The 23,869-nt window shown below is 51.6% G+C and overlaps 1 protein-coding gene across 10 annotated transcripts in view; it reads right to left on the bottom strand.

Moving 5' to 3' along the window:
- The window catches only part of RPH3AL (rabphilin 3A like (without C2 domains)), a 182,688-nt gene that overhangs the window by 41,595 nt on the left and 117,224 nt on the right, over window positions 1–23,869 (bottom strand). For 8 of the 10 annotated variants that reach the window (XM_030922716.1, XM_030922719.1, XM_010373476.2 and 5 more), the window contains exon 5: window positions 21,465–21,551. The exons of the other annotated variants lie outside the window; for them this stretch is intronic. In XM_030922716.1, coding sequence (XP_030778576.1) covers window positions 21,465–21,551 — 87 coding nt within the window. The remainder of the gene's footprint in view (window positions 1–21,464; window positions 21,552–23,869) is intronic. 10 annotated transcript variants of the gene reach the window in all.

Here is a 23,869-nt window from a genome sequence, read left to right as displayed (position 1 = left end):
ATCTGAAGAGGGAGTCAGTGGATATTAATTCATCCAAATCACATTTATTAAGCATCTCCTGTACTGTTCTAAGATTGAGCTAAGGAAGCAAAATCCAATGGTCTTGCAGACGGGAGGCCGGTGGCACAGATCCGCAGTGGGCTATCTTCTCTCCCACATGAGTGTTTATGCCTTGCCTTTGGGCCCTTCTGTTCTGGGAGGGTTCCGCTGACTTCCAGCCCAGGGTGAGCCTCTGCTTGCAGCAGATGTTCAGCATGAGGGGGCAAAGCACAAGGAAGGGATCCAAGCCCCCAAGAGGGTCTGAGCCGCGCCAGGACAGCTGGGCAGAGCTGTGGGCAGCCTCTTCCTCCTGCCTCTCTCCCCACCCAGGCATCCATTTGGTCCAATTCCTTCTAAAGTGCTAACTCATTCCTAATTGAGGTGTGAGCTCAAAGCGAAGTGAGACCCCGTCCAGGAGGATTTATGTATTTGTATTTTAAAAGATGACACTTTAAGGCCTTTGTGGGGTGTGTGTGTGTGTGTGTGTGTGTGTGCACCTGCGTGCATGCTGGTGAGCCAGGGAGAAAGCCCCCAGCACCACCATGCTCCCCCCAAACCCGGTGGGAATGCACAGATTCATCAAATTCATCCTGCCTGGAAAGTCCGCTGCCTCCCCACGCTGCAGGTGGCTGGCTGGCTCCCCTATACCCAGTTGGAGGGCCCTGCCCTCACCAGGAGATGGGCTGGAAATCACACCCCAGGAAAGACAGAGCACGCACCTGCACCTGCCCTTTCTTCCAAATCCCCCCTGGAGCAGCAAAGCTCCCCACTCAACCCAGGAGAGCACAGCTTTCTCCAGAGCCTGAGTTTCCTCTTCATTTCAAGTGGGTTTTTGAGCAACCAGGTCAGTCTGGGAGGCAGGCAATTGCCAGCACAGTAGAAAGGAAAAATGGCAATGAGAAACAGAATTCTGAGGGTGCTGTTTTCTTGACAGATGATTTAAACACCTTGGCTACATTATTTCAGAACTAGAGGAAATGCTTTGGCTTCCATTAACCCCTGGCGAGGGGCTGGCTTCCGCGCGGCTTCTGCACAATTACCCGTGAGGAGCGCTTGCCAGCCGCAGAGGGAGGTGTCGCCCAGCGCTGGCTCCCGATGGCTGCGGGGCTGCGTGCCCCTGGATCAGGGAGAACTTGGGGACAGGCTGCCAAACTTCACGGCTGGCCTCACCCTGCCTTGTAGCCCAGCCTCGAGATCTGTGCTCCATGGACACCCCATGGCTTTTGTATCGTCTCTCAGGTCACCTGTGATGAGGAAAGGTCCCTAGAGCTGCTGAGAACAAGGGCCCCTGTCTGCTCTCTGGTCCTGCACACCATCTTCTCCCTTTGTCCAGATGCTCTTGGAAGCTCAGCAAATCCATGGAGGCCAATGACACTTTCATCTGCTGCTCTTAAAGACTCGGGTGGTCAACACCGGACACACACTCCCCTCACGTTCAGCCGGCACGCAGCATGGAATCCCTTTGAGCCCCGGTACTGAGGCTGCTCTGACAGCGGTCTGGGAGAGGGCAGGCCTGTTCCGTGGTGTTTGGCTGTGAAGCCGTGCCCTGTTCCTGGATGGAGTGGGCTGCGTGCAGGAAATGAATAGGGGCTGGAGGCAGAAAACTGGACAGGCCAGTTAGACCGAGCCAGGTCTTTTCAGAGGAGCTTCATGATTTTGATTCAATTCCCAGGACAACAAATATGCCTGTGTTTAAACACAGCCTCGGAAACATGCTCCCAAGCCAAGGAGAAACCCTGTCTGGGCTGAGCCCTCCTCAGCAGGGTTCGAGGGTGGTGCGGCGTGGGGGCGACATCTGGGGCCACTTTTCCAATTACGTATTTGATTAGTACCTCATTTCCGATGGGGCTTGTTTCCTCTCAGGGAAAGCCTCTAATTCTGGATTCCACTGCTTTCTCTGTCTTCCAGAGCCATCACTGTCTCCTGACCACGTTTAGCTCTTTGGTTTTTCCCTTGCATTCTGGGAGATCTTACAGGTCTCTCTCCATATCACTGGTTTAAGCTTCTTATTTTTTGCCTGATTTTAGTGATCTCCTCTCATCTTTCAGGTGTATGCCCGTGAAAGCCAGCAAACCTACAAAAGTGTATTTCATACAGACATTTCAAAGAATCGTATTCGAGTAAATACCTGTGAGTTCATCAGGAAAAAAAATGGTGCTGGATCTGAGCAGCTCCCATAAACCCACCCTCCCTTCTCAGTGGTAATCACCACCTGGAATTTTGTATTAAGCAATCTCTTGCTTTTCTAGTTTAAAAAAAAAACACATACGTATGCTTTTTTTTTTTTTTTTTTTTTTGAGACGGAGTCTCGCTCTGTCGCCCAGGCTGGAGTACAGTGGTGCGATCTCGGCTCACTGCAAGCTCCGCCTCCCGGGTTCACGCCATTCTCCTGCCTCAGCCTCCCTAGAAGCTGGGACTCCAGGTGCCCGCCACCTCGCCCGGCTAGTTTTTTTGTATTTTTAGTAGTGACGGGGTTTCACTGTGTTAACCAGGATGGTCTCAATCTCCTGACCTCGTGATCCGCCCACCTTGGCCTCTCAAAGTGCTGGGATTACAGGCAGGAGTCACTATGCCCGGCCGCATTTATAAATAAATACTGTTGACCCATGAACCACATGGGCTGCGGCTACACAGGCCCACTCCGAGCTGGATTTTCCTCTCCCTCTGTCACCCCAGAGACAACGAAAGCAGCCCTTTCTCCTCCTTCTCCACAGCCTACTCAACACGAAGACAAGGATGAGACCATCACGATGACCCACTTCCCTTAAGGAAGAGTAAATTCTCTCTTGCTTATGGCGTTTTTTTTTTTTTTTTTTTTTGAGACGGAGTCTCACTCCGTCGCCCGGGCTGGAGTGCAATGGCCGGATCTCAGCTCACTGCAAGCTCCACCTCCCGGGTTTACGCCATTCTCCTGCCTCAGCCTCCCAAGTAGCTGGGACTACAGGTGCCCGCCACCTCGCCCGGCTAGTTTTTGTATTTTTAGTAGAGACGGGGTTTCACCGTGTTAGCCAGGATGGTCTCGATCTCCTGACCTCGTGATCCGCCCGTCTCGGCCTCCCAAAGGGCTGGGATTACAGGCTTGAGCCACCGCGCCCGGCCGCTTACGGCGTTCTTAATAGCATTGTCTTTTGTCTAGCTTATTTTATTGTAAGAATATAATATATTATGCATATAATACACACAATGTGTTAACTGAATGTTTTTTATTGGTAAGTCTTCCAGTCAACAATAGGCTATTAGCTAAGCTCTGGAGAGTTAATAGTTATATTAAGATTTTAACTTTGTTTTTGTTTTTATTTTTTTTTGTTTTTTTTTTTTGAGGCAAGGCCTCATGCTGTTGCCCAGGCTGGAGTACAGCGGCACCACCGTGACTCACTGCAACCTCCACCTCCCAGGTTCAAGCAATCCTCCCACCTCAGCCTCCCAAGTAGCTGGGACCACCAGGCATGAGCCACTACACCAGGCTCATTTTTAAAAACGTTTTGTAGTGACAGGTTTCGCCTTGTTACCCAGACTGGTCTCAAACTCCTGGGCTCAAGAAATCCTCCTGCCTCAGCCTCCCAAAGTGCTGGGGCTACAGGTGTGAACCACCACGCCCAGCTCACTGTATTTTTAATGCGTCCTTTGGTGAGCTTAGCTGCAGTTGTATGTTTCACTGCTGCCTATTATTTCACAGCCAAAATTCATCCTTTCTACATGAAGGGACATGTATAATAGGTTATTATTTCCAGGGTTTTTTTCTCTTACAAAAATCCTCCCACGTGCATCTGTGGCCTGTTTCCCGGGGAGCACAGCCTCTCTGGGGCCCACACCTAGGAGTGGGTTTCCAGGTCAAATGTCACGGAGATGATACTTAGAACTTATGAGGTGCCAGGTGCAATACGATGAATCAGCCGGGACTCCTGCAGAAGAGGCTTCTCGGATTTAATTTGCAGACAGGGAGCATCAGGAATTGGTCCATGGCCATGACATTGACCCTCAAGTCAATGTGGGGTTGGCAGCAGCTGGCAAAGTTCAAGGACCCAGAGGACAACCAGGTCCTGGGACCCAAAGCCAAGTTCAGAGATGCAAATTGTTACATGACAGTCAGGGCCAGACTGTGGGCTGCGCTTTCTGTCGGAGCATGAACCCAGTCTGGGAAGGAACCATTTACAAGGTCAGGGCAAGGAGATGAGAAGCAGGGACTCAGGAGTCCCCCAGATATAACAGTCGGGAGTCACCACGTTGGCAACTAAGGAGAAGACAAGGATGAAAGGCCACTTCTGTCCAAAGGTACTTCTCCAGCTTGCAGCCTCGGCTTGGAACAGGAGGGTCTGAGGGCAGGCGGAGGGAGCTGATCTAGTAGGAAGAGCCGGTCCAGCAGCCCGGGTGGACTTCCAGTGCTACGAGTCCTTGGACTCTCACGTAAGGGCCGGGAGCTTCCGTTTAGCTGTAAAATGGGAGCATTTGTTCCCCCGTCCCCAAGCCTCATGCCATGCCCAGAGGAGGATCTCAGCAAGGGCCAGTTCTCTTCTGCTTCTGTTTTTCATCAGAAGAATTTTCTGGCACCTCGGGAGAACATGCATCTTGAATTATTTCTTGAGAAGAGGGGATGGGTGTGTTTTTCCAGGCTGGGCACCACCTAGGAGCTTATTAAATACTTCCTGAAGGAGGGTGCCACCCTCCACTCCCCAGTCTCCATCTGCGAGACAGCTGGCTAGGGGGAGGGGCACCACTGTGCCAGCCAATGTCACTTGGCATCTGAAAAACGGGCAGGAAAATCGGCTCATCCAAATTTTTATTCAAATGAATGCAAGAGAAAGACCAAATTCAGATGCTTTCTCCTTAGCTTTTCGCCCCCTTCTCCAGGAGCACGCACAGGAGGGCATGGCACTGGGGAAAAGCAGGAGGCCCAGCAGGGAGGAGGGAGTAGGCAGGGTGGTTGCTGTGTCTGGACGGCGTCCCATCAGCTGCCCCGTGGGGTGGATTCACACCCTGCACCTTGCCACAGTCACTGGGCAGATTCATGTCCCGCACCTTGTCACAGTCAAGGCTGGTTGCAGGCTGCAGGGCTCCCAGCTCTGCCCACTCTGAGCTCATCTGCTATGGCTAAGAAAGTGATGGTCTCCCACGGGCCCCACAGAGTCAAATGTCAGGAGCTGTGGGCTACATTTCTGGTGGGCCAGGGTGTTTCGGTGAACCACGTCAGCCCACCTCCCTACTGTCCACAACCAGGGAGCCTTCTAGGACCACCTGCCACCTGCCTTAGGGGAACCAGGGCCCAGTACTTAGAAAGTGGGGAGCCTTGCTGGCCCCCCGGCTTCACTGTGAATACCCTGAGCATGAGACAGCGTCCCCTTCCCCGGACCACTTTCCCTGCAGATAGCCACTGGCCTCCTGCTGCCTCTGCTTCAAATCGGCCGAAACAGAACCTTTTCAAAGAAGCCCACGTTGGCCAGTCTACCTTTCCTACCTATGATAAAATGTACGAAACAATGTACCATTCGAACCGTTGTTAGGTATACAGTTGAGTGACGTTAAGTATATTCACAGGGTTGTGCAACCATCGCCACCATCCATCCTCCGGACTTTTTCATCATCCCAGACTGAACTCTGCCCATTCACTACTGACGCCCCATCTGCCTCCTCTGCCGACCCCTGGCAACCGCCTTTCTGCTTCCTGTCGCTAAGAATTTGGCTGTTCTAGGACCTCATATAAATGGAATCTTGCAGTATCCTTTTGCGTCCGGCTCTTTTCACTTGGTACTCTGTCCTCAAGGTTCATCTGAGACACAGCGAGTGTCAGAATCTCCTTCCTCTGGGAGGCTGAAGAATACCAGTAACATTTACGTCTATACCATGTTTTGTTTATTCGTCCGTCTGACGACAGACACTTGTGTTTCTCCCGTGTTTTGCCTCTTGAGAATAATGTGGCGAGGAACACGGGTGTACACACATCCATCTGAGTCCCTGCTTTCAGTTCTTCTGGACGTAGTCCCAGAAGCGGAGTCGCTGGGCCCAGTGGTAATTCTGCTTAATGTTTCGAGAAACCGCCACCCTGCTCTCCACAGCGGCCGCACCTCTTTGCATTCCCACCAACAGCGCACAAGGTCCTAATTTCTCCACATCCTCACCAATGCCTGGTGCCTTCTGCGTTTTAGATAACAGCCATCCTAATGGGTATGCGGTGGTGGCCAGTCTACTTTAACACGGCAACCTCCAGCCCGCCCAGCCTTCCCAACACTCCTGATTCCTTTACGCAGTTCTTTCTCTTTTTTCTTTTTAGAGACAGGGTCTTGCTCTGTTGCCAGGCTGGAGTGAAGTGGTGTGATCACAGCTCATTACCGTTTGAAACTCCTGGGCTCGAGCAATCCTCCTGCCTCAGCCTCCTGAGTAGCTGGGACCAGGTTCACGCCACCAGGCCCGGATGATGTTTTATTTTTTAGAGACTAGGTATCACCATGTCACCCAGGCTGGTCTTGAACTTCTGGCCTCAAGCAGTCCTCTTGCCTCAGCCTCCCAGAGTGCTGCGTGTGAGCCACTGTGCCTGACCTACTCATTCTTTTTCCTATTCAGCATCTAATATGTGATATGATCTGCTTATTTACATTTCATTGTCTGTTCCCCACCCTCAGGCCCAGTCCCCACTAGAACGCAAGCTCAAGGCAGAGCTAGTTCACCACGGCTGTTTTCCAAGGGCCTCAAACAGTGCCCGGCCCATGGCAAATCCTCAGTGAACATCAGAGGAGTAAGTGATTCGATGAATAGAGTTGTGAGAAGGTGTTTTGGAGGAAGACACATCTGGCTTCAAGCCTGGCTCCATCAAGCACATCTAGCGTCTTTGGGCACGTGACCTCCTCGCTCTAAGCTTCAGTTTCTCCAACTGTCACAGGGGACAATGGGCTCCCGTGGGGATGAAGCGGGATGTTCACGGCCTGGCCCTTAGTGGGCACTCAGCTCATGCCTGCTGTGAACGACAGGACTCCTTTCATGTGCCTGGGTGTGAACAATGAACTCGCGAACTGGAGCACAGGGCTGAGAAAGTCAGCCGCCTCTTGGATCTCTCAGAGCCTCAGAGGCAAACTTCTCCTGTGCACAGGCACTGCTCAGGTAGACGCCCCAGGCAAGGGGCAGCAGAGGGTGGGATGGCTGAGTCCATCTACAGGGGCACAGTGCAGGAGTCCTCATGAGGCAGACTGCCCTGGGGGCTGGTGGGCACCAGGAGCCCACTCCTCCTGCCACCGCCCACATGTGGGAGGCCAGGAGGCTGCACCGATAGCGGGTCTCTCCGGCAGAGCCACGGAGGCATGGGAGGCGACCAGCACACTGAGGAAGTGTGACCATCCAGGTCCCCCAGGGACGCCGTGACAGCAGCCCAGAGTGAGCCAGGCACAGACGGAGGGGTGCTCAGGCAGCCGCCCACCCCAGCACCAGCCACCCACTCCTGAATGCACTCACAGACCTCCGGAGGGGGCCCTCCGGCAAAACTGTTTGCAGCAAAAATCCAAACTGCAAGTAACAGCAGAACCAGGAGAGAAACAGCGTGGCGAAACAGATGGCAGCGTGCGGTGAGCACAGGCCGCCTGCCCGGGAAGCAGGTGCCACAAGGATGCTGGGCTCGGGCTTGGCGAGCACGGCCAGTTCCCACCAGTGGCTGGGCTGGCTGCGGAATTTGGGAGCCCCCGATGATCCTGACCTTCCATAGGCCTATGAGGCCCAGACTGAGGAAGAGTCTCCTGGTTGGAAGACCTCAGTGTGCTGCTCATCACCTCCAGGATAAGTGGGTTGGAGATGATTTAAAGACCCAACCCTGCCGGGCATGGCAGCTCATGCCTGTAATCCCAGCACTTAGGGCAGCAGAGGCAGGAGGACTGGCTGAGTTCAGGAGTTTGAGGCCGGCCTTGGCAACATCGTGAGATGCCATCTCCACAAAAAAAAAAGAGAGAAAAAAAAATTCTCCCATTCTGTAGGTTGCCTGTTCACTCCGATGGTAGTTTCTTTTGCTGTGCAGAAGCTCTTTAGTTTAATTAGATCCCATTTGTCTATTTTGGCTTTTGTTGCCACTGTTTTTGGTGTTTTAGACATGAAGTCCTTGCCCATGCCTATGTCCTGAATGGTGTTGCCTAGGTTTTCTTCTAGGGTTTTTATGGTTTTAGGTCTAACATTTAAATCTTTAATCCATCTTGAATTAATTTTTGTATAAGGTGTAAGGAAGGGATCCAGTTTCAGCTTTCTACATACGGCCAGCCAGTTTTCCCAGCACCATTTATTAAGTAGGGAATCCTTTCCCTATTTCTTGTTTTTGTCAGGTTTGTCAAAGATCAGATGGTTGTAGACGTGTGGCATTATTTCTGAGGGCTCTGTTCTGTGCCACTGGTCTAGAGCTCTGTTTTGCTACCAGTACCATGCTGTTTTGGTTACTGTAGGCTTGTAGTATAGTTTGAAGTTAGGTAGCATGATGCCTCCAGCTTTTGTTCTTTTGGTTTAGGATTCTCTTGGCAATGTGAGTTCTTTTTTGGTGCCATATGAACTTTAAAGTAGTTTTTTCCAATTCCGTGAAGAAAGTCATTGGAAGCTTGATGGGGATGGCATTGAATCTATAAATTACCTTGGGCAGTATAGCAATTTTCACAATATTGATTCTTCCTAACCATGAGCATGGAATGTTCTTCCATTTGTTTGCGTCCTCTTTTATTTCACTGAGCAGTGGTTTGTAGTTCTCCTTGAAGAGGTCCTTTACATCCCTTGTAAGTTGGATTCCTAGGTATTTTATTCTCTTTGAAACAATTGTGAATGGGAGTTCACTCATGATTTGGCTCTCTGTCTGTTACTGGTGTATAAGAATGCTTGTGATTTTTGCACATGGATTTTGTATCCTGAGACTTTGCTGAAGTTGCTTATCAGCTTAAGGAGATTTTGGGCTGAGACAATGGGGTTTTCTAAATAGACAGTCATGTCATCTGCAAACAGGGACAATTTGACTTCCTCTTTTCCTAACTGAATACCCTTTATTTCTTTCTCCCGCCTGATTGCCCTGGCCAGAGCTTCCAACACTGTGTTGAATAGGAGTGGTGAGAGAGGGCATCCCTGTCTCGTGCCAGTTTTCGAAGGGAATGCTTCCAGTATCCAGAACCTACAAATAACTTAAACAAATTTACAAGAAAAAACCAAACAGCCCCATCAAAACGTGGGTGAAGGAAATGAGCAGACGCTTCTCCAAAGAAGACATTTATGCAGCCAACAGACACATGAAAAAATGCTCATCATCACTGGCCATCAGAGAAATCCACATCAAAACCACAATGAGATACCATCTCACACCAGTTAGAATGACGATCATTAAAAAGTCAGGAAACAACAGGTGCTGGAGAGCATGTGGAGAAATAGGAACACTTTTACACTGTTGGTGGGACTGTAAACTAGTTCAACCATTATGGAAAACAGTATGGCGATTCCTCAAGGATCTAGAACTAGAAATACCATATGACCCAGCCATCCCATTACTGGGTATATACCCAAAGGATTATAAATCTTGCTGCTACAAAGACATGCACACGTATGTTTATTGCAGCACTATTCACAATAGCAAAGACTTGGAACCAAACCAAATGTCCATCAGTGACAGACTGGATTAAGAAAATGTGGCACATATACACCATGGAATACTATGCATCCATAAAAAGGATGAGTTCATGTCCTTTGTAGGGACATGGATGAAGCTGGAAACCATCATTCTCAGCAAACAATCGCAAGGACAGAAAACCAAACACCACATGTTCTCACTCATAGGTGGGAATTGAACAATGAGAATACATGGACAAAGGGTGGGGAACATCACACACCGGGGCCTGTTGTGGGGTGGGGGGAGGGACAGCATTAGGAGATATACCTAACATAAATGACAAGTTAATGGGTGCAGCACACCAACATGGCACACGTATACATATGTAACAAACCTGCACGTTGTGCACATGTACCCTAGAACTTAAATATTAAAAAAAAAACAAAAGCCCCCCACCCCCACACACACCAAAAAAACACGTAAAACCAACCCGGTGAAGCCACTTTTCTTTTTTTAGTCAATCAACAAGCAGGAGAGAGGGGCCAGGAGGAAGAAATGCAGACCCAGTGTCAGTGGTCCAGTGGCTATGAAAGAACCCAGCGAGGGCGACGTCAGGGAGTGACCCCAGCGAGGGCGACGTCAGGGAGAGACCCCAGCGAGGGCGACGTCAGGGACAGACCCCAGCGAGGGCGACGTCAGGGACAGACCCCAGCGAGGGCGACGTCAGGGACAGACCCCAGCGAGGGCGACGTCAGGGAGAGATTCCAGCGAGGGCGACGTCAGGGAGAGACCCCAGCGAGGGCGACGTCAGGGAGAGACCCCAGCGAGGGCGACGTCAGGGAGAGACCCCAGCGAGGGCGACGTCAGGGACAGACCCCAGCGAGGGCGACGTCAGGGACAGACCCCAGCGAGGGCGACGTCAGGGAGAGACCCCAGCGAGGGCGACGTCAGGGAGAGACCCCAGCGAGGGCGACGTCAGGGAGAGACCCCAGCGAGGGCGACGTCAGGGACAGACCCCAGCGAGGGCGACGTCAGGGAGAGACGCCAGCGAGGGCGACGTCAGGGACAGACCCCAGCGAGGGCGACGTCAGGGACAGACCCCAGCGAGGGCGACGTCAGGGAGAGACCCCAGCGAGGGCGACGTCAGGGAGAGACCCCAGCGAGGGCGACGTCAGGGACAGACCCCAGCGAGGGCGACGTCAGGGACAGACCCCAGCGAGGGCGACGTCAGGGACAGACCCCAGCAAGGGCTACGTCAGGGAGATCCAAAGTGCCCCGCAGGGAAAAGATTCTGAAGAGATCAGAACATGAAATTTCTTTGCAAATTTCTCTTTCAATCTACAAACATTTCCCGAGTGCCTCTGTATATGACACACTGCAGGAGACACAGTGACTGCTGGCTGCTGCCTGCGGCTGCTGGGTTATAACCAGGATGTGGCGGGAAATTGAGGTGGCAAAGCCGGTGCTGAACAGAGAACACGTAATTGTCTTAACCAGCCTTCAGCTCCTTAAAACTTGTTCTTCTTCACCCCTTTCTAGGCCGCCCCCCTCAGATGACACCCGTGTCCTCCAAGAAGTTTTCTTATGGCCAAGGCACATTTGAGAGGCCGCAGGGATGGTTTGCAGAATCCTGGGGAATCTCGATTCCAACCAACTTCTCTACTGATGACAGCATAACTTGGAGTGAGTCATTCTTTGTTTTCTTTGAGTGGATAGGGATTCCAGGCTAAACAGTAAACGAAATGAATTTCTGGTTTGCCACATCGTGTGCTTAGAAGCTGCCAGTGCAGTTCCTCCCAGTCCCAACTGTCGCACCCATGAAAGCACGTGAAAAAGGCACCGCGAAACCCCAGCACGGGGCCTCTGACAGCTCAGTGCCAGGCTCCACATCAGGTGAGGGGATGAGGGGATGAGGGGATGAGGGGATGAGGGGATGAGGCGGGAGGCGGGAGGCAGGAGGCGGGAGGCAGGAGGCATGCTATGGACCACCTGGGCCTCGCCTGCCCACCTGGGCCTCACCTGCCTGGCTGGGATAGGGGGCAGGAGCTGAAGCCACCTGAGCAGCCTTCCTGGCACAGCAGGGCTGCCAGTTCCTGGGGCCACAGGGGCTGTCCTCCCTCCTCCAACCCTCTTATCATCCCTGGGAGATACAGCTTCCAGAATCAGCCAGGCCGGCAATGTGAGCTGCATTGCGGAAGGAGTATTTCCTGAAGCAAGGCTCCATCTGGGAGAGCAGGGAGAGGCAGGAAGAGCCGAGGAGACAGCACAAGCCAGGGGCTGCGGTCCCTCGTCCTCCCTGGCTCTGAGGGGCCAGGTCACAGGAGAGTCAAAGGTGCTTCCTGCGTGGGGCAGCGTCACAGGCACAGTCCCAGGCCAAGGGAAGGGCCATGAGAAGAGGCCTCGGAACCAGTCTTGGGACTGCAGGGCTTGCCGCATCGGAGTGTGGACACACAGGGAGACGGGGGCCTGGGACAGGCTGGGGTAGAAGCAGGGAGGGGAAAACCTCTAAAGCATTTCGTGCAGGTGAATGTGGCATGCTGGGGCTCGGGAAAATAATTAGACAATTGTTTGGTGTCTAGGAAACGTCAAGACTGGCCTTACTAATAAAATAGAGAACCACAAGAAGAAAATGAGCAAAATAAAGGAAACAGTGGAGGACTGCAGGGGAACCAGAGAGTGGAGAGAAGAAGCAAAACTTACGCTGGAGGAGGGAAGAGCAGACACGGCTGCCAGGAAAACGGAAGTGGCTGGAAGGCTCTTCTAGGCTCAGAAGAGCATCAGCTGGTATTAACACAAGCACTTTGGAAAAGGATCGGGAATCACCCAATAGAGTTGAATGTGGACACACCCCATAATCCAAGAGAAACCCTCAGGCCTAAAGTCTGCAGAAACTCTTGCACAGGTACATGTGCTCCAGGAGTCATGAATGTTCACAGCAGAATTATTTATTTATTTATTTATTTTTTAATTTTTTTTTGAGACGGAGTCCCGCTCTGTCGCCCAAACTGGAGTGCAGTGGCCGGATCTCAGCTCACTGCAAGCTCCGCCTTTCAGGTTGATGCCATTCTCCTGCCTCAGCCTCCCGAGTAGCTGGGACTACAGGCGCCCGCCACCTCGCCCGGCTAGTTTTTTTTGTTTTTTTTTTTGTTTTGTTTTGTTTTTTTTGTATTTTTTATTAGAGACGGGGTTTCACCGTGTTAGCCAGGATGGTCTCGATCTCCTGACCTTGTGATCCACCCGTCTCGGCCTCCCAAAGTGCTGGGATTACAGGCTTGAGCCACCACGCCCGGCCCAGAATTATTTATAATAGCAAAAAAGCGGAGAGTAACTAAAATGATCACCCAGGTAGAACGGATAAACAGGCATGTATTTCTTACAGTGGGATATACGCCACAGTGATGGGAACGAATCCAGCTGCACGTGTCAACATGGGTGAATTTCAGGATCACAAAGTTGAATGAATAAAGAAGAAACATACAGAAAAATACACACAGACCCACCTTGCTTATGTCACATGCAAACACAAGCAGAACTAAGCATGGGGACTTTTACAGTGTGGTAATGTCCTATTTCTCAGCTCCCAAGGTAATTAGTGGGTACCTCTTTTCTTATGATTCTTTAAACTGTACACGAGTTTTTTTTGAGTCCAGTTTAGAACTGTAAGCTGCCCAGGCTGGAGTACGTCGGTACAATTATGGTTCACTGCAGCCTCGACCTCTGGGGCTTAAGCAATCCTCCCACCTCAGCCTCCTGACTAGCTGAGACTACAGGTGCGTGCCACTATACCCGGTTAATAATTTAGGGATTTTTTGTAGAGAGGGGGTTTCACCATGTTGTCCAGGCTGGTCTCAAACTCCTGGGCTCAAGCAATCCACCCACCTTGGCCTCCCAAAGTGCTGGGATTACAGGTATGAGCCACCATGTCCAGGCTTATCCCCTTTTTTGTTTATTTAAATCTTGAACACACGTCACAGTTTATTAATCCACCAGCAAGAAAACCAGGCGAGGGACTAGAGTGTGCCAGTCCATGGCAGGAATGGAATGGAGAGTCCAGAGCTGGGAAACAGAGCGCTGAGCTAAGCAGCCGGTTTACAAAGGCAGCTTATTAGGAGAATGTCATGGTTCTGTGTGGTCTCAAGAACCTCGTCTCCAGGACTTGGTAGAGAGGAAATCGGGGACGAGACAATTGGGAGCACCAATCAGGAATCAAAAATTAAAAATAACCAATGAGAAGCAAATGATAACGAAACATCTGTGGCTGTTATAGGAATGACAAGGTTCACCGCACTAAGAAATGACTGAAATACAGCAAAAGAAACCCCCATCAGAGTGAACAGGCAACCTACAGAATGGGAGAAAAGTTTTGCAATCTACCCATCTGACAAAGGGCTAATATCCAGAATCTATGAAGAAATTAAACAAACTTACAAGAAAAAATCAAACAACCCCATCAAAAAGTGGGCGAAGGATATGAACAGGCACTTCTCAAAAGAAGACATTTATGCAGCCAACAGACACATGAAAAAATGCTTATCATCACTCGCCATCAGAGAAATGCAAATCAAAACCGCAATGAGATACCATCTCACACCAGTTAGAATGGCAATCATTAAAAAGTCAGGAAACAACAGGTGTTGGAGAGGATGTGGAGAAATAGGAACACTTTTACACTGTTGGTGGGATTGTAAACTAGTTCAACCATTATAGAAAACAGTATGGCAATTCCTCAAGGATCTAGAACTAGATGTACCATATGACCCAGCCATCCCACTACTGGGTATATACCCAAAGGATTATAAATCATGCTGCTATAAAGACACATGCACACGTATGTTTATTGCAGCACTATTCACAATAGCAAAGACTTGGAATCAACCCAAATGTCCATCTGTGACAGACTGCATTAAGCAAATGTGGCACATATACACCATGGAATACGATGCAGCCATAAAAAAGGATGAATTTGCGTCCTTTGTAGGGACATGGATGCAGCTGGAAACCATCATTCTTAGCAAACTATCACAAGAACAGAAAACCAAACACCACATGTTCTCACTCATAGGTGGGAACTGAACAATGAGATCACTTGGACTCGGGAAGGGGAACATCACACACCGGGGCCTATCATGGGGAGGGGGGAGGGATTGCATTGGGAGTTATACCTGATATAAAGGATGAATTGATGGGTACTGACGAGTTGATGGGTGCAGCACACCAACATGGCACATGTATACATATGTAACAAACCTGCACGTTATGCACATGTACCCTAGAACTTAAAGTATAAAAAAAAAAAAAAAAAAAAAGTCAGGAAACAACAGGTGCTGGAGAGGATGTGGAGAAACAGGAACACTTTTACACTGCTGGTGGGACTGTAAACTAGTTCAACCATTGTGGAAGACAGTGTGGCTATTCCTCAAGGATCTAGAACTAGAAATACCATTTGACCTAGCCATCCTACTACTGGGTATATACCCAAAGGATTATAAGTCATGCTGCTATAAAGACACATGCACACGTATGTTTATTGCAGCACTATTCACAATAGCAAAGACTTGGAACCAACCCAAATGTCCATCAGTGACAGACTGCATTAAGAAAATGTGGCACATATACACCATGGAATATGATGCAGCCATAAAAAAGGACGAGTTCGTGTCATTTGTAGGGACACGGATGCAGCTGGAAACCATCATTCTGAGCAAACTATCACAAGGACAGAAAACCAAACCCCACATGTTCTCACTCACAGGTGGGAACTGAACAATGAGATCACTTGGACACAGGAAGGGGAACATCACACACCAGGTCCTACTGTGGGGAGGGGTGGGGGGAGGGATAGCATCAGGAGATATACCTCATGTAAATGACGAGTTAATGGGTGCAGCACCCCAACATGGCACATGGATACATACGTAACAAACCTGCACGTTGTGCACATGTAAAACAACAAAAGAGAACATGACTAAAATACAGTTCAATTGAGTTTAAAATTAATTAGGAGATCTCTCTTTTTTCAGAACGAAAATGGTTCCTGGGGTTCTTTTTCAAATTTGTTTCTACTTTTCTCAAAGGTCTGGTTGGTTCAACCTGGTTTCTATTCCTTCTCTTAGATCTTTTGTTTTATTTTAGAGACAGGGTCTTGCTCTAAAGCTCTTCGTGAGCCTTGTTCACTAAGGCTGGAGTGCAGTGGCACGATCTCAGCTCACTGCCACCTCCACCTCCCGAGCAAAAGTCATCCTCCCACCTCAGCCTCCCAAGGAGCTGGGACTACAGGCGTGCACCACCATGCCCGGCTAATTTTTGTATTTTTTCTTTTTTTTTTTGGCAGAGAAAAAGTCTTGCCGTGTTTCCCAGGCTGGTCTCCAACTCCTACGCTCAAGAGATCCTCCTGCTCAGCTTCCCAAAGTGTTGGGATTAGAGGTGTGAGCTGCCATACCCAGCCTCTCTTACACCTTTTAATTAGTTTTTAAAAACACATTTATCATCTCTTTCACCATTTCACGATTCTCTCTCATTTTCTGGGTACCATTCTCGTAGCTGTTACATTTTCCATGTCTCCCGCTTTTCTTCATGTGGCTGGTGGACAACGGGGGTAAAATCTACAGAATTTTGAGTGGGAAAGATTAGGATTAATTGCATTACCCATAAAGTGGTCTTTTTTGTATAAAGGCAAAAATTATCAGATAGCCCTGGACTCAGAAAACGTATCATCCATGCGCCCTTATTTTTTTTTTTTTGAGACGGAGTCTCGCTCTGTCGCCCAGGCTGGAGTGCAGTGGTCGGATCTCAGCTCACTGCAAGCTCCGCCTCCTGGGTTTACGCCATTCTCCTGCCTCAGCTTCCCGAGTAGCTGGGACTACAGGCGCCCGCCACCTCGCCCGGCTAGTTTTTTGTATTTTTTTAGTAGAGATGGGGTTTCACCACGTTAGCCAGGATGGTCTTGATCTCCTGACCTTGTGATCCACCCGTCTCGCCTCCCAACGTGCAGGGATTACAGGCTTGAGCCACCATGCCCGGCCCCTTATTTTTTAAATTACATAAAATTATAGAGCAGCTAATTCTTAGATAAATAAAAATAATAACTCAAGAGTCTACGAGAAAATAATCATTGATTTTCCTTCTAGAAATCCATTCTAAGGATAGAACCTAAATGGAGACAAAGAGCTATGCACACAGTAATAAGAGAAAAAATGAAAACAATTTAAATGTCCTCAGTTAGGAGAATATCTGTATGACAGAATATCAACGAGAAAGTTCACAAAGAGTTCTTGATTACACCAGAAAAGACTTAAGATATTCATTCTAAAACATAGGTTCAATAATATAAAGAAAAAAGGCAGAGAAAAATGATTGGAATATACTAAATATTCCAATGGTTGTCCCTGATTCTGGATTTTTGGAAGGTGCATACTTCTTTATGCTTGTCTATAATTGTAAATGTTCCTCAATGATCCATATTAATTTTATCATCAGAAAAGAGTAAAATGTATATAATATATGTTTAAAAAATGAAAACTTCCAAAGGTAACAACAGACAAGAACTTATGTATCTGGGCGATATTAAATAAGAAAAATAAAATACTGTGCTACTGGCTTTGAGATAGTCTGCAATTATTTCTCAACACAGCAGCATGAGCACCCTTTAAAAGAGGGGGAGATGGGATTCTGTCTCTGCTTTCCTCAAGACCCTCCAAGGGCGACTCATTTTCCTGAGTGTAAAACCAAAGTCTTGGCCAGGTGCAGTGGCTCACGCCTGAAATCTCAGCACTTTGGGAGACTGGGGCAGGCAGATTGCTTGAGCTCAGGAGTTTGAGACCAGCCTGGGCAACATGGCAAACCCCCATCTCTACAAAAACACAAAAAATTAGCTGGACATGGTGGCACAGCCTGCAGTCCCAGCTATTTGGGAGGCTGAGGTAGGAGGGTTGGCTGAGCCCTGAAGGCAGAGGTTGCAGTGAGCTGAGATCGTGGCACTGCCCTACAGCCTGGGTGACACAGTGAGATCCTGTCTCAGAAAAACAAAACAAACAAACAACTCCCCAAACCCAAAGTCCTTACAAAGGTCTCTAAGCACCAACACGATCTGACCCACTCTATCATGTCTCCGACGATATGGTCTGGCTGCGTCCCCGCCCAAATCTCATCTTGAACTGTAGCTCCCATGATTCCCACGTGTTGTGGGAGCGACCAAGTGGGAGGTAATTGAACTGAGGGGTGGTTTCCCCGGACTGTTCTCGTGGTAGTGACTAAGTGTCACGAGATCTGATGTTTTTATAAAAGAAACTCCCTTCACTTGGTCTCATTCTTTCTTTGCCTGCCACCGTGTAAGACATGCCTTCTGCCTTCTGCCATGGTTGGGAGGCCTCCCCGGCCATATGGAACTGAGTCCATCAAATCTCTTCCCTTTATAATTACCCAGTCTCAGGCACGTCTTTATCAGCAGCGTGAGAACAGACTAATACATCTGACAACCCCTCCCCAGCCCCAACCTAACTCCAGCCACGCTGGTCTCCGAGCTGTGCCTCCAATCGACTGAGCACACACGTCTGCCTCGGGGCCTTTGCACCTCTTGCACCCCTACTTGGAATGCTTTCCCTCCACATAGCCACAGAAGATGCTTCAGATCTCTGCTCAAAAGTCATTTTGTCAGTGGGCCCTCCCTGATCCCCATGTAAGCCAGCAGCCACGCCAGTGTCCCCAGCACCCCTTCTCCCCTTTGCCCCGAGGCCTTGATCACCGTCTGTGACTCTGCAGAATTTACAGGGTTTGTGGTCTCCCTCTCCCACTGGAAGAACTATTGTGCCTGGCACATAGGAGATGCTCAATAAATGTGTCAGCTGCCTATGTGAATAAATGCATTTATTCTCTGTCTGTCAGAAGCAGACAGAGGCAGCTGGGAGATGGGTCTTCCAGGGTGCAGGGACTAAAAGTGTCCCTTGGGAGGTGGGGGACCAGAGCAGAGTCACTAAAATCAGGCTGGCGAAGGGACTGTCCACCTGGGAAAGGAGGTTGAAATCAGCAGGGTCCTGCGCCGGGACTACAGCATATACAAGGAAATGAGCTCAGAGGCAAGCAAGCCAGCAGCAGCAGGGCCAGGCCAAGCTGTCGCAGCCGGGGTGAGGCTCTGGGAATAATACCAGTATCCCCATGGATAAGCAGCTCGCCACAAACCCCGGACGCCTGGCTCAGCACCGGGCAACCCCGGACGCATGGCTCAGCACCGGGCAACCCCGGACCCAGGTGGGAGCAGCTGCAAAGCTATTCAGCTAGAAGAGCTGGGTGGGAAATAGAGAGAAGGGACCATTATCACACAAGATGAGCGTGCAAACCACAATTCCAAAACACCCGAGGAAAACTAACCGTAAGAAAGACACCAACGGGGAGGTGATCTCGAGGAAAGACTTAGTGACTTGGAAGGCGGTACCGAGGAACTCAGCGGGAAGTATCGCAGAAAGATAAAGAAATAAACAAGAAAGAGCCATGGGGGATGGTTGAGGGGCTCTAAAATGTATCCAGCGGGATTTCCAGAGAGGAGAGGAGGAATGGCAGAGGAGCTGTATTCAAAGACATCATGGCTGAGAAATTTCCAGAACTGAAGGTGTTTTGTGGACCCTTAGATGAAAAGTATATACGACGTGACAAGCGGGATTTAAAAAGTAACAAATCCCCGTCTGGAAGACCAGCTGCGGGCCTCCTCGCCCCTCACATGCTGTCCCCGTGCTGCCCCCCAGGGCACTTCCCAGGAGCTACCTGCCACGTCCTGCCGTGTTGGCTCCATTCCGACCTGACACCCTGGCACAGGGAGATTCTGACCATCCCTGCTCGTCTGCCACTTCCCAGAGTCCTCGCTGAGCCTCAACTTCCTTCCCTCAAATGGGGCTGGAACTAGAACCATGAACCGTAGCAGCAGACGGGGCTTCGGGCGGCATCATGACCGCAGACCACGCTGAGTTCAGTTTCCGGCTCCCGACTAACTGGCTCGGTGCTCACAGATTATTTAACCTCTTGTGTCTTTATTTCCCCATCAGGAAAAGGGGATAAGAATTGCGCCACCGGGGTTGTGTAGGGATGAAATGAATTCATACACGCAAGGAACTTACGGCAGTTCCAGGTACACAGTCAACGTTCACCCTGGGGTAGCGACAACCATTCCCGTAACACCAGCCCCCACAAACACCACACACTCTCACACCCACAGTGGAGGGCTTCCTGCCGAAACCTCGGACGCTCCCAGCTGTAGAACCTGCCGCCCCTGCGTGGGGGAGGTGGCCGGCCGGCAGGCTGTCCCTACGCGCTTTTCTCCCCTGGGTGGTCAGTTCTTCCTTGACCTCCAGAGAAACCCCTCCCAGTGACCGTCCACCCACCCCCATCTGAAAGCACATCTGCCCCAGCCACCCCTTTCCGCCGCCACCCTGACCGTCCACCCATCCCCATCTGAGAATAAATCCACCCCGCCCAGCCCTCCCCACCGCCACCCTGACCGTCCACCCATCCCCATCTGAGAATAAATCCACCCCGCCCAGCCCTCCCCACCGCCACCCTGACCGTCCACCCATCCCCATCTGAGAACAAATCCGCCCACCCAGCCCTCCCCACGGCCACCCTGACCGTCCACCCACCCCCATCTGAGAACACATCTGCCCACCCAGCCCTCTCCACAGCCACCCTGACCGTCCACCCATCCCCATCTGAGAACAAATCCGTCCACCCAGCCCTCCCCACTGTCACCCTAACCATCCACCCATCCCCATCTGAGAACAAATCCGCCCACCCAGCCCTCCCCACGGCCACCCTGACCGTCCACCCATCCCCATCTGAGAACACATCTGACCCACCCAGCCCTCCCCACCGCCACCCTGACCGTCCACCCATTCGCATCTGAGAACACATCCGACCCACCCAGCCCTCCCCACGGCCACCCTGACCGTCCACCCATCCGCATCTGAAAACACATCCGACCCACCCAGCCCTCCCCACCATCACCCTGACCATCCACCCACCCCCATCTGAGAACAAATCCGCCCCGCCCAGCCCTCCCCACTGCCACCCTGACCATCCACCCATCCCATCTGAGAACAAATCCGCCCACCCAGCCCTCCCCACTGCCACCCTGACCGTCCACCCATCCCCATCTGAGAACAAATCCGCCCACCCAGCCCTCCCCACTGTCACCCTGACCATCCACCCATCCCCATCTGAGAACAAATCCGCCCACCCAGCCCTCCCCACGGCCACCCTGACCGTCCACCCATCCCCATCTGAGAACACATCTGACCCACCCAGCCCTCCCCACCGCCACCCTGACCGTCCACCCATTCGCATCTGAGAACACATCCGACCCACCCAGCCCTCCCCACGGCCACCCTGACCGTCCACCCATCCGCATCTGAAAACACATCCGACCCACCCAGCCCTCCCCACCATCACCCTGACCATCCACCCACCCCCATCTGAGAACAAATCCGCCCCGCCCAGCCCTCCCCACTGCCACCCTGACCATCCACCCATCCCATCTGAGAACAAATCCGCCCACCCAGCCCTCCCCACTGCCACCCTGACCGTCCACCCATCCCCATCTGAGAACAAATCCGCCCACCCAGCCCTCCCCACTGCCACCCTAACCATCCACCCATCCCCATCTGAGAACACATCTGCCCACCCAGCCCTCCCCACGGCCACCCTGACCGTCCACCCATCCGCATCTGAAAACACATCCGCCCACCCAGCCCTCCCCACCATCACCCTGACCGTCCACCCATCCCCATCTGAGAACAAATCCGCCCACCCAGCCCTCCCCACTGCCACCCTGACCATCCACCCATCCCCATCTGAGAACACATCCGCCCACCCAGCCCTCCCCACCACTGCCTGGACGCCCTACCTCTCTTTGCTCACTGCAGATCTTACACAGCCACAGGGGCCGCTTCTGGCCGGGAGAGGCCTCGATCCCACACTTGGTGCAGACTTTCTACGAGAGAGAGGACATGGGGTTGTAAAGACGGCAGCCGCTTCCTCCTCCACCAAGGGACTCGGACAACTGTAACAAAGGGACACTTGGCATCTGCCAAGGAGGGTCTCGTGCTTCAGGACAGAAGGAATCCATCACCCCAAAGGCACAGATCATCTAAAACTCCTTAGCTGGCTTTGGACATAATGGATGGCCCCATCCACGGACCTCCACGATACCGACTCCCCCTGAGTTTGGTTCTGTTAGAGTCACAGCGAGGAAGCTGAGCTTGCTGACATTCACAGCTGCACCATGTTTGACAGCAAAGAACTGGAAACCACCGAGACACCCAGCGCCAGGGGAGGGTCAAGGCACACACGACGGCAGGTGATCTGGGCTTCACACAGCAGGTCGCGGTGCTACCTGGAAATGGGGCAGAAAACAACGTGCTTCACCAAAGAAACAGACATTCGCGTAAAATCGTACCCAAAACTCACCTGCGGGCCAGACACGTCGGAAGACGCAATCGCGAGAAACACTCATAACAACGTGAGCGCTTCCCTCACACCAAGCCACGCTCAGTGACCCTGGTGCCCTAGTTATGTCAACTTCGGGCCCACGTTACAGGTGAGGAACCTGGCGCTTGGCAGAGTCTGAGGGTTTGCGCAGGTCCACGTGGCAACCATGGATTCAGGTCAGACTCTAGAGACATTTTATCATGTTTTCTGGACACAGAAATAGCCAGAATCTAGAAACTACAGGCTGCTGACATGCTGGGCCATCCAAGACCCCAAGCCCAGGCGCTTCATGAGAACTGGAAAGGGGCTGTGCTTTAAGCAAGGTTGATTAAGTTCATAACTTATAAATACAATTAGTGTTGCTTAAAAACAAGACTATGGGCCGGGCACGGTGGCTCACGCCTGTAATCTGAGCACTTTGGGAGGCCGAGGCAGGTGGATCACAAGGTCAGGAGATCAAGACCATCCTGGCTAACACGGTGAAATCCCATCTCTACTAAAAATACAAAAAATTAGCCGGGCGTGGTGGCGGGCGCCTGTAGTCCCAGCTACTCAGGAGGCTGAGGCAGAAGAATGGCGTAAATCTGGGAGGCGGAGCTTGCAGTGAGCCGAGATCCGGCCACTGCACTCCAGCCTGGGCGACAGAGCGAGACTCCATCTCAAAAAAAAAAAAAAAAAACAAGACTACGTCCTGAGAAAAGGCACTGTTAGGTGATCGCACCATTTTGCAAATACCACATGGAGCACACAGACACGCACCGAGATGGTACAGCCGGCTGCACACCCAGGCTGCAAACCTGTATGACGTGCTACTGTACCGAACGCTGCAGGCAACTGTGACACAGCGGAAGGTATTTCTATATCTAAATATATCGTAGAAATGGTACAGTAAGAATGTGGTGTGATAATGGTGTGGGACATTTGTTGGCCAAAACATCATTATGGGATGCGTGACTGGACTTCTGTTGCTTCCCCTGAACGTGTGGCAACAAGCAGAGCTGGGACAGGCCAGAGGCAGCACGCTGGGGCTGAGGTGGATCTGCTGGGAGGCTGAGGTGGATCTGCTGGGGCCGAGGTGGATCTGCTGGGAGGCTGAGGTGGATCTGCTGGGGCCGAGCTGGATCTGCTGGGGCCGAGGTGGATCTGCTGGGAGGCTGAAGTGGATCTGCTGGGGCTGAGGTGGATCTGCTGGGGCTGAGGTGGATCTGCTGGGAGGCTGAGGTGGATCTGCTGGGGCCGAGGTGGATCTGCTGGGGCCGAGGTGGATCTGCTGGGAGGCTGAGGTGGATCTGCTGGGGCTGAGGTGGATCTGCTGGGAGGCTGAGGTGGGTCTGCTGGGGCCGAGGTGGATCTGCTGGGGCCGAGGTGGATCTGCTGGGAGGCTGAAGTGGATCTGCTGGGGCTGAGGTGGATCTGCTGGGGCCGAGGTGGATCTGCTGGGACCGAGGTGGATCTGCTGGGAGGCTGAGGTGGATCTGCTGGGAGGCTGAGGTGGATCTGCGGGGCCGAGGTGGATCTGCTGTGGCCGAGGTGGATCTGCTGGGGCTGAGGTGGATCTGCTGGGAGGCTGAAGTGGATCTGCTGGGGCTGAGGTGGATCTGCTGGGGCTGAGGCCGGCTCCAGGCTGACCCCGGCAGAGTCTGATTCAGCGATAGCTGGCAACGCCTCAGGACTGGTGCCCCAGCTCATCCATCTTTCTGCCACACAGAAGGCACGTGGTCCCTGCGTGGGTGGGGGCTCTCTGCAGCCCCCCACTGAGGGAAGGCGGCATCTGTTGCTCAGCCTTTTTTGCAGGCTGCCAACTCAGCAAGGAGCACACCT

Source organism: Rhinopithecus roxellana, chromosome 19, assembly GCF_007565055.1.
Source record: "Rhinopithecus roxellana isolate Shanxi Qingling chromosome 19, ASM756505v1, whole genome shotgun sequence".
Classification (NCBI taxonomy): Eukaryota; Metazoa; Chordata; class Mammalia; order Primates; family Cercopithecidae; genus Rhinopithecus; species Rhinopithecus roxellana.
The sequence above is the reverse complement of the archived record's forward strand: the minus strand, read 5'-3'. Positions and strand labels throughout refer to the sequence as shown.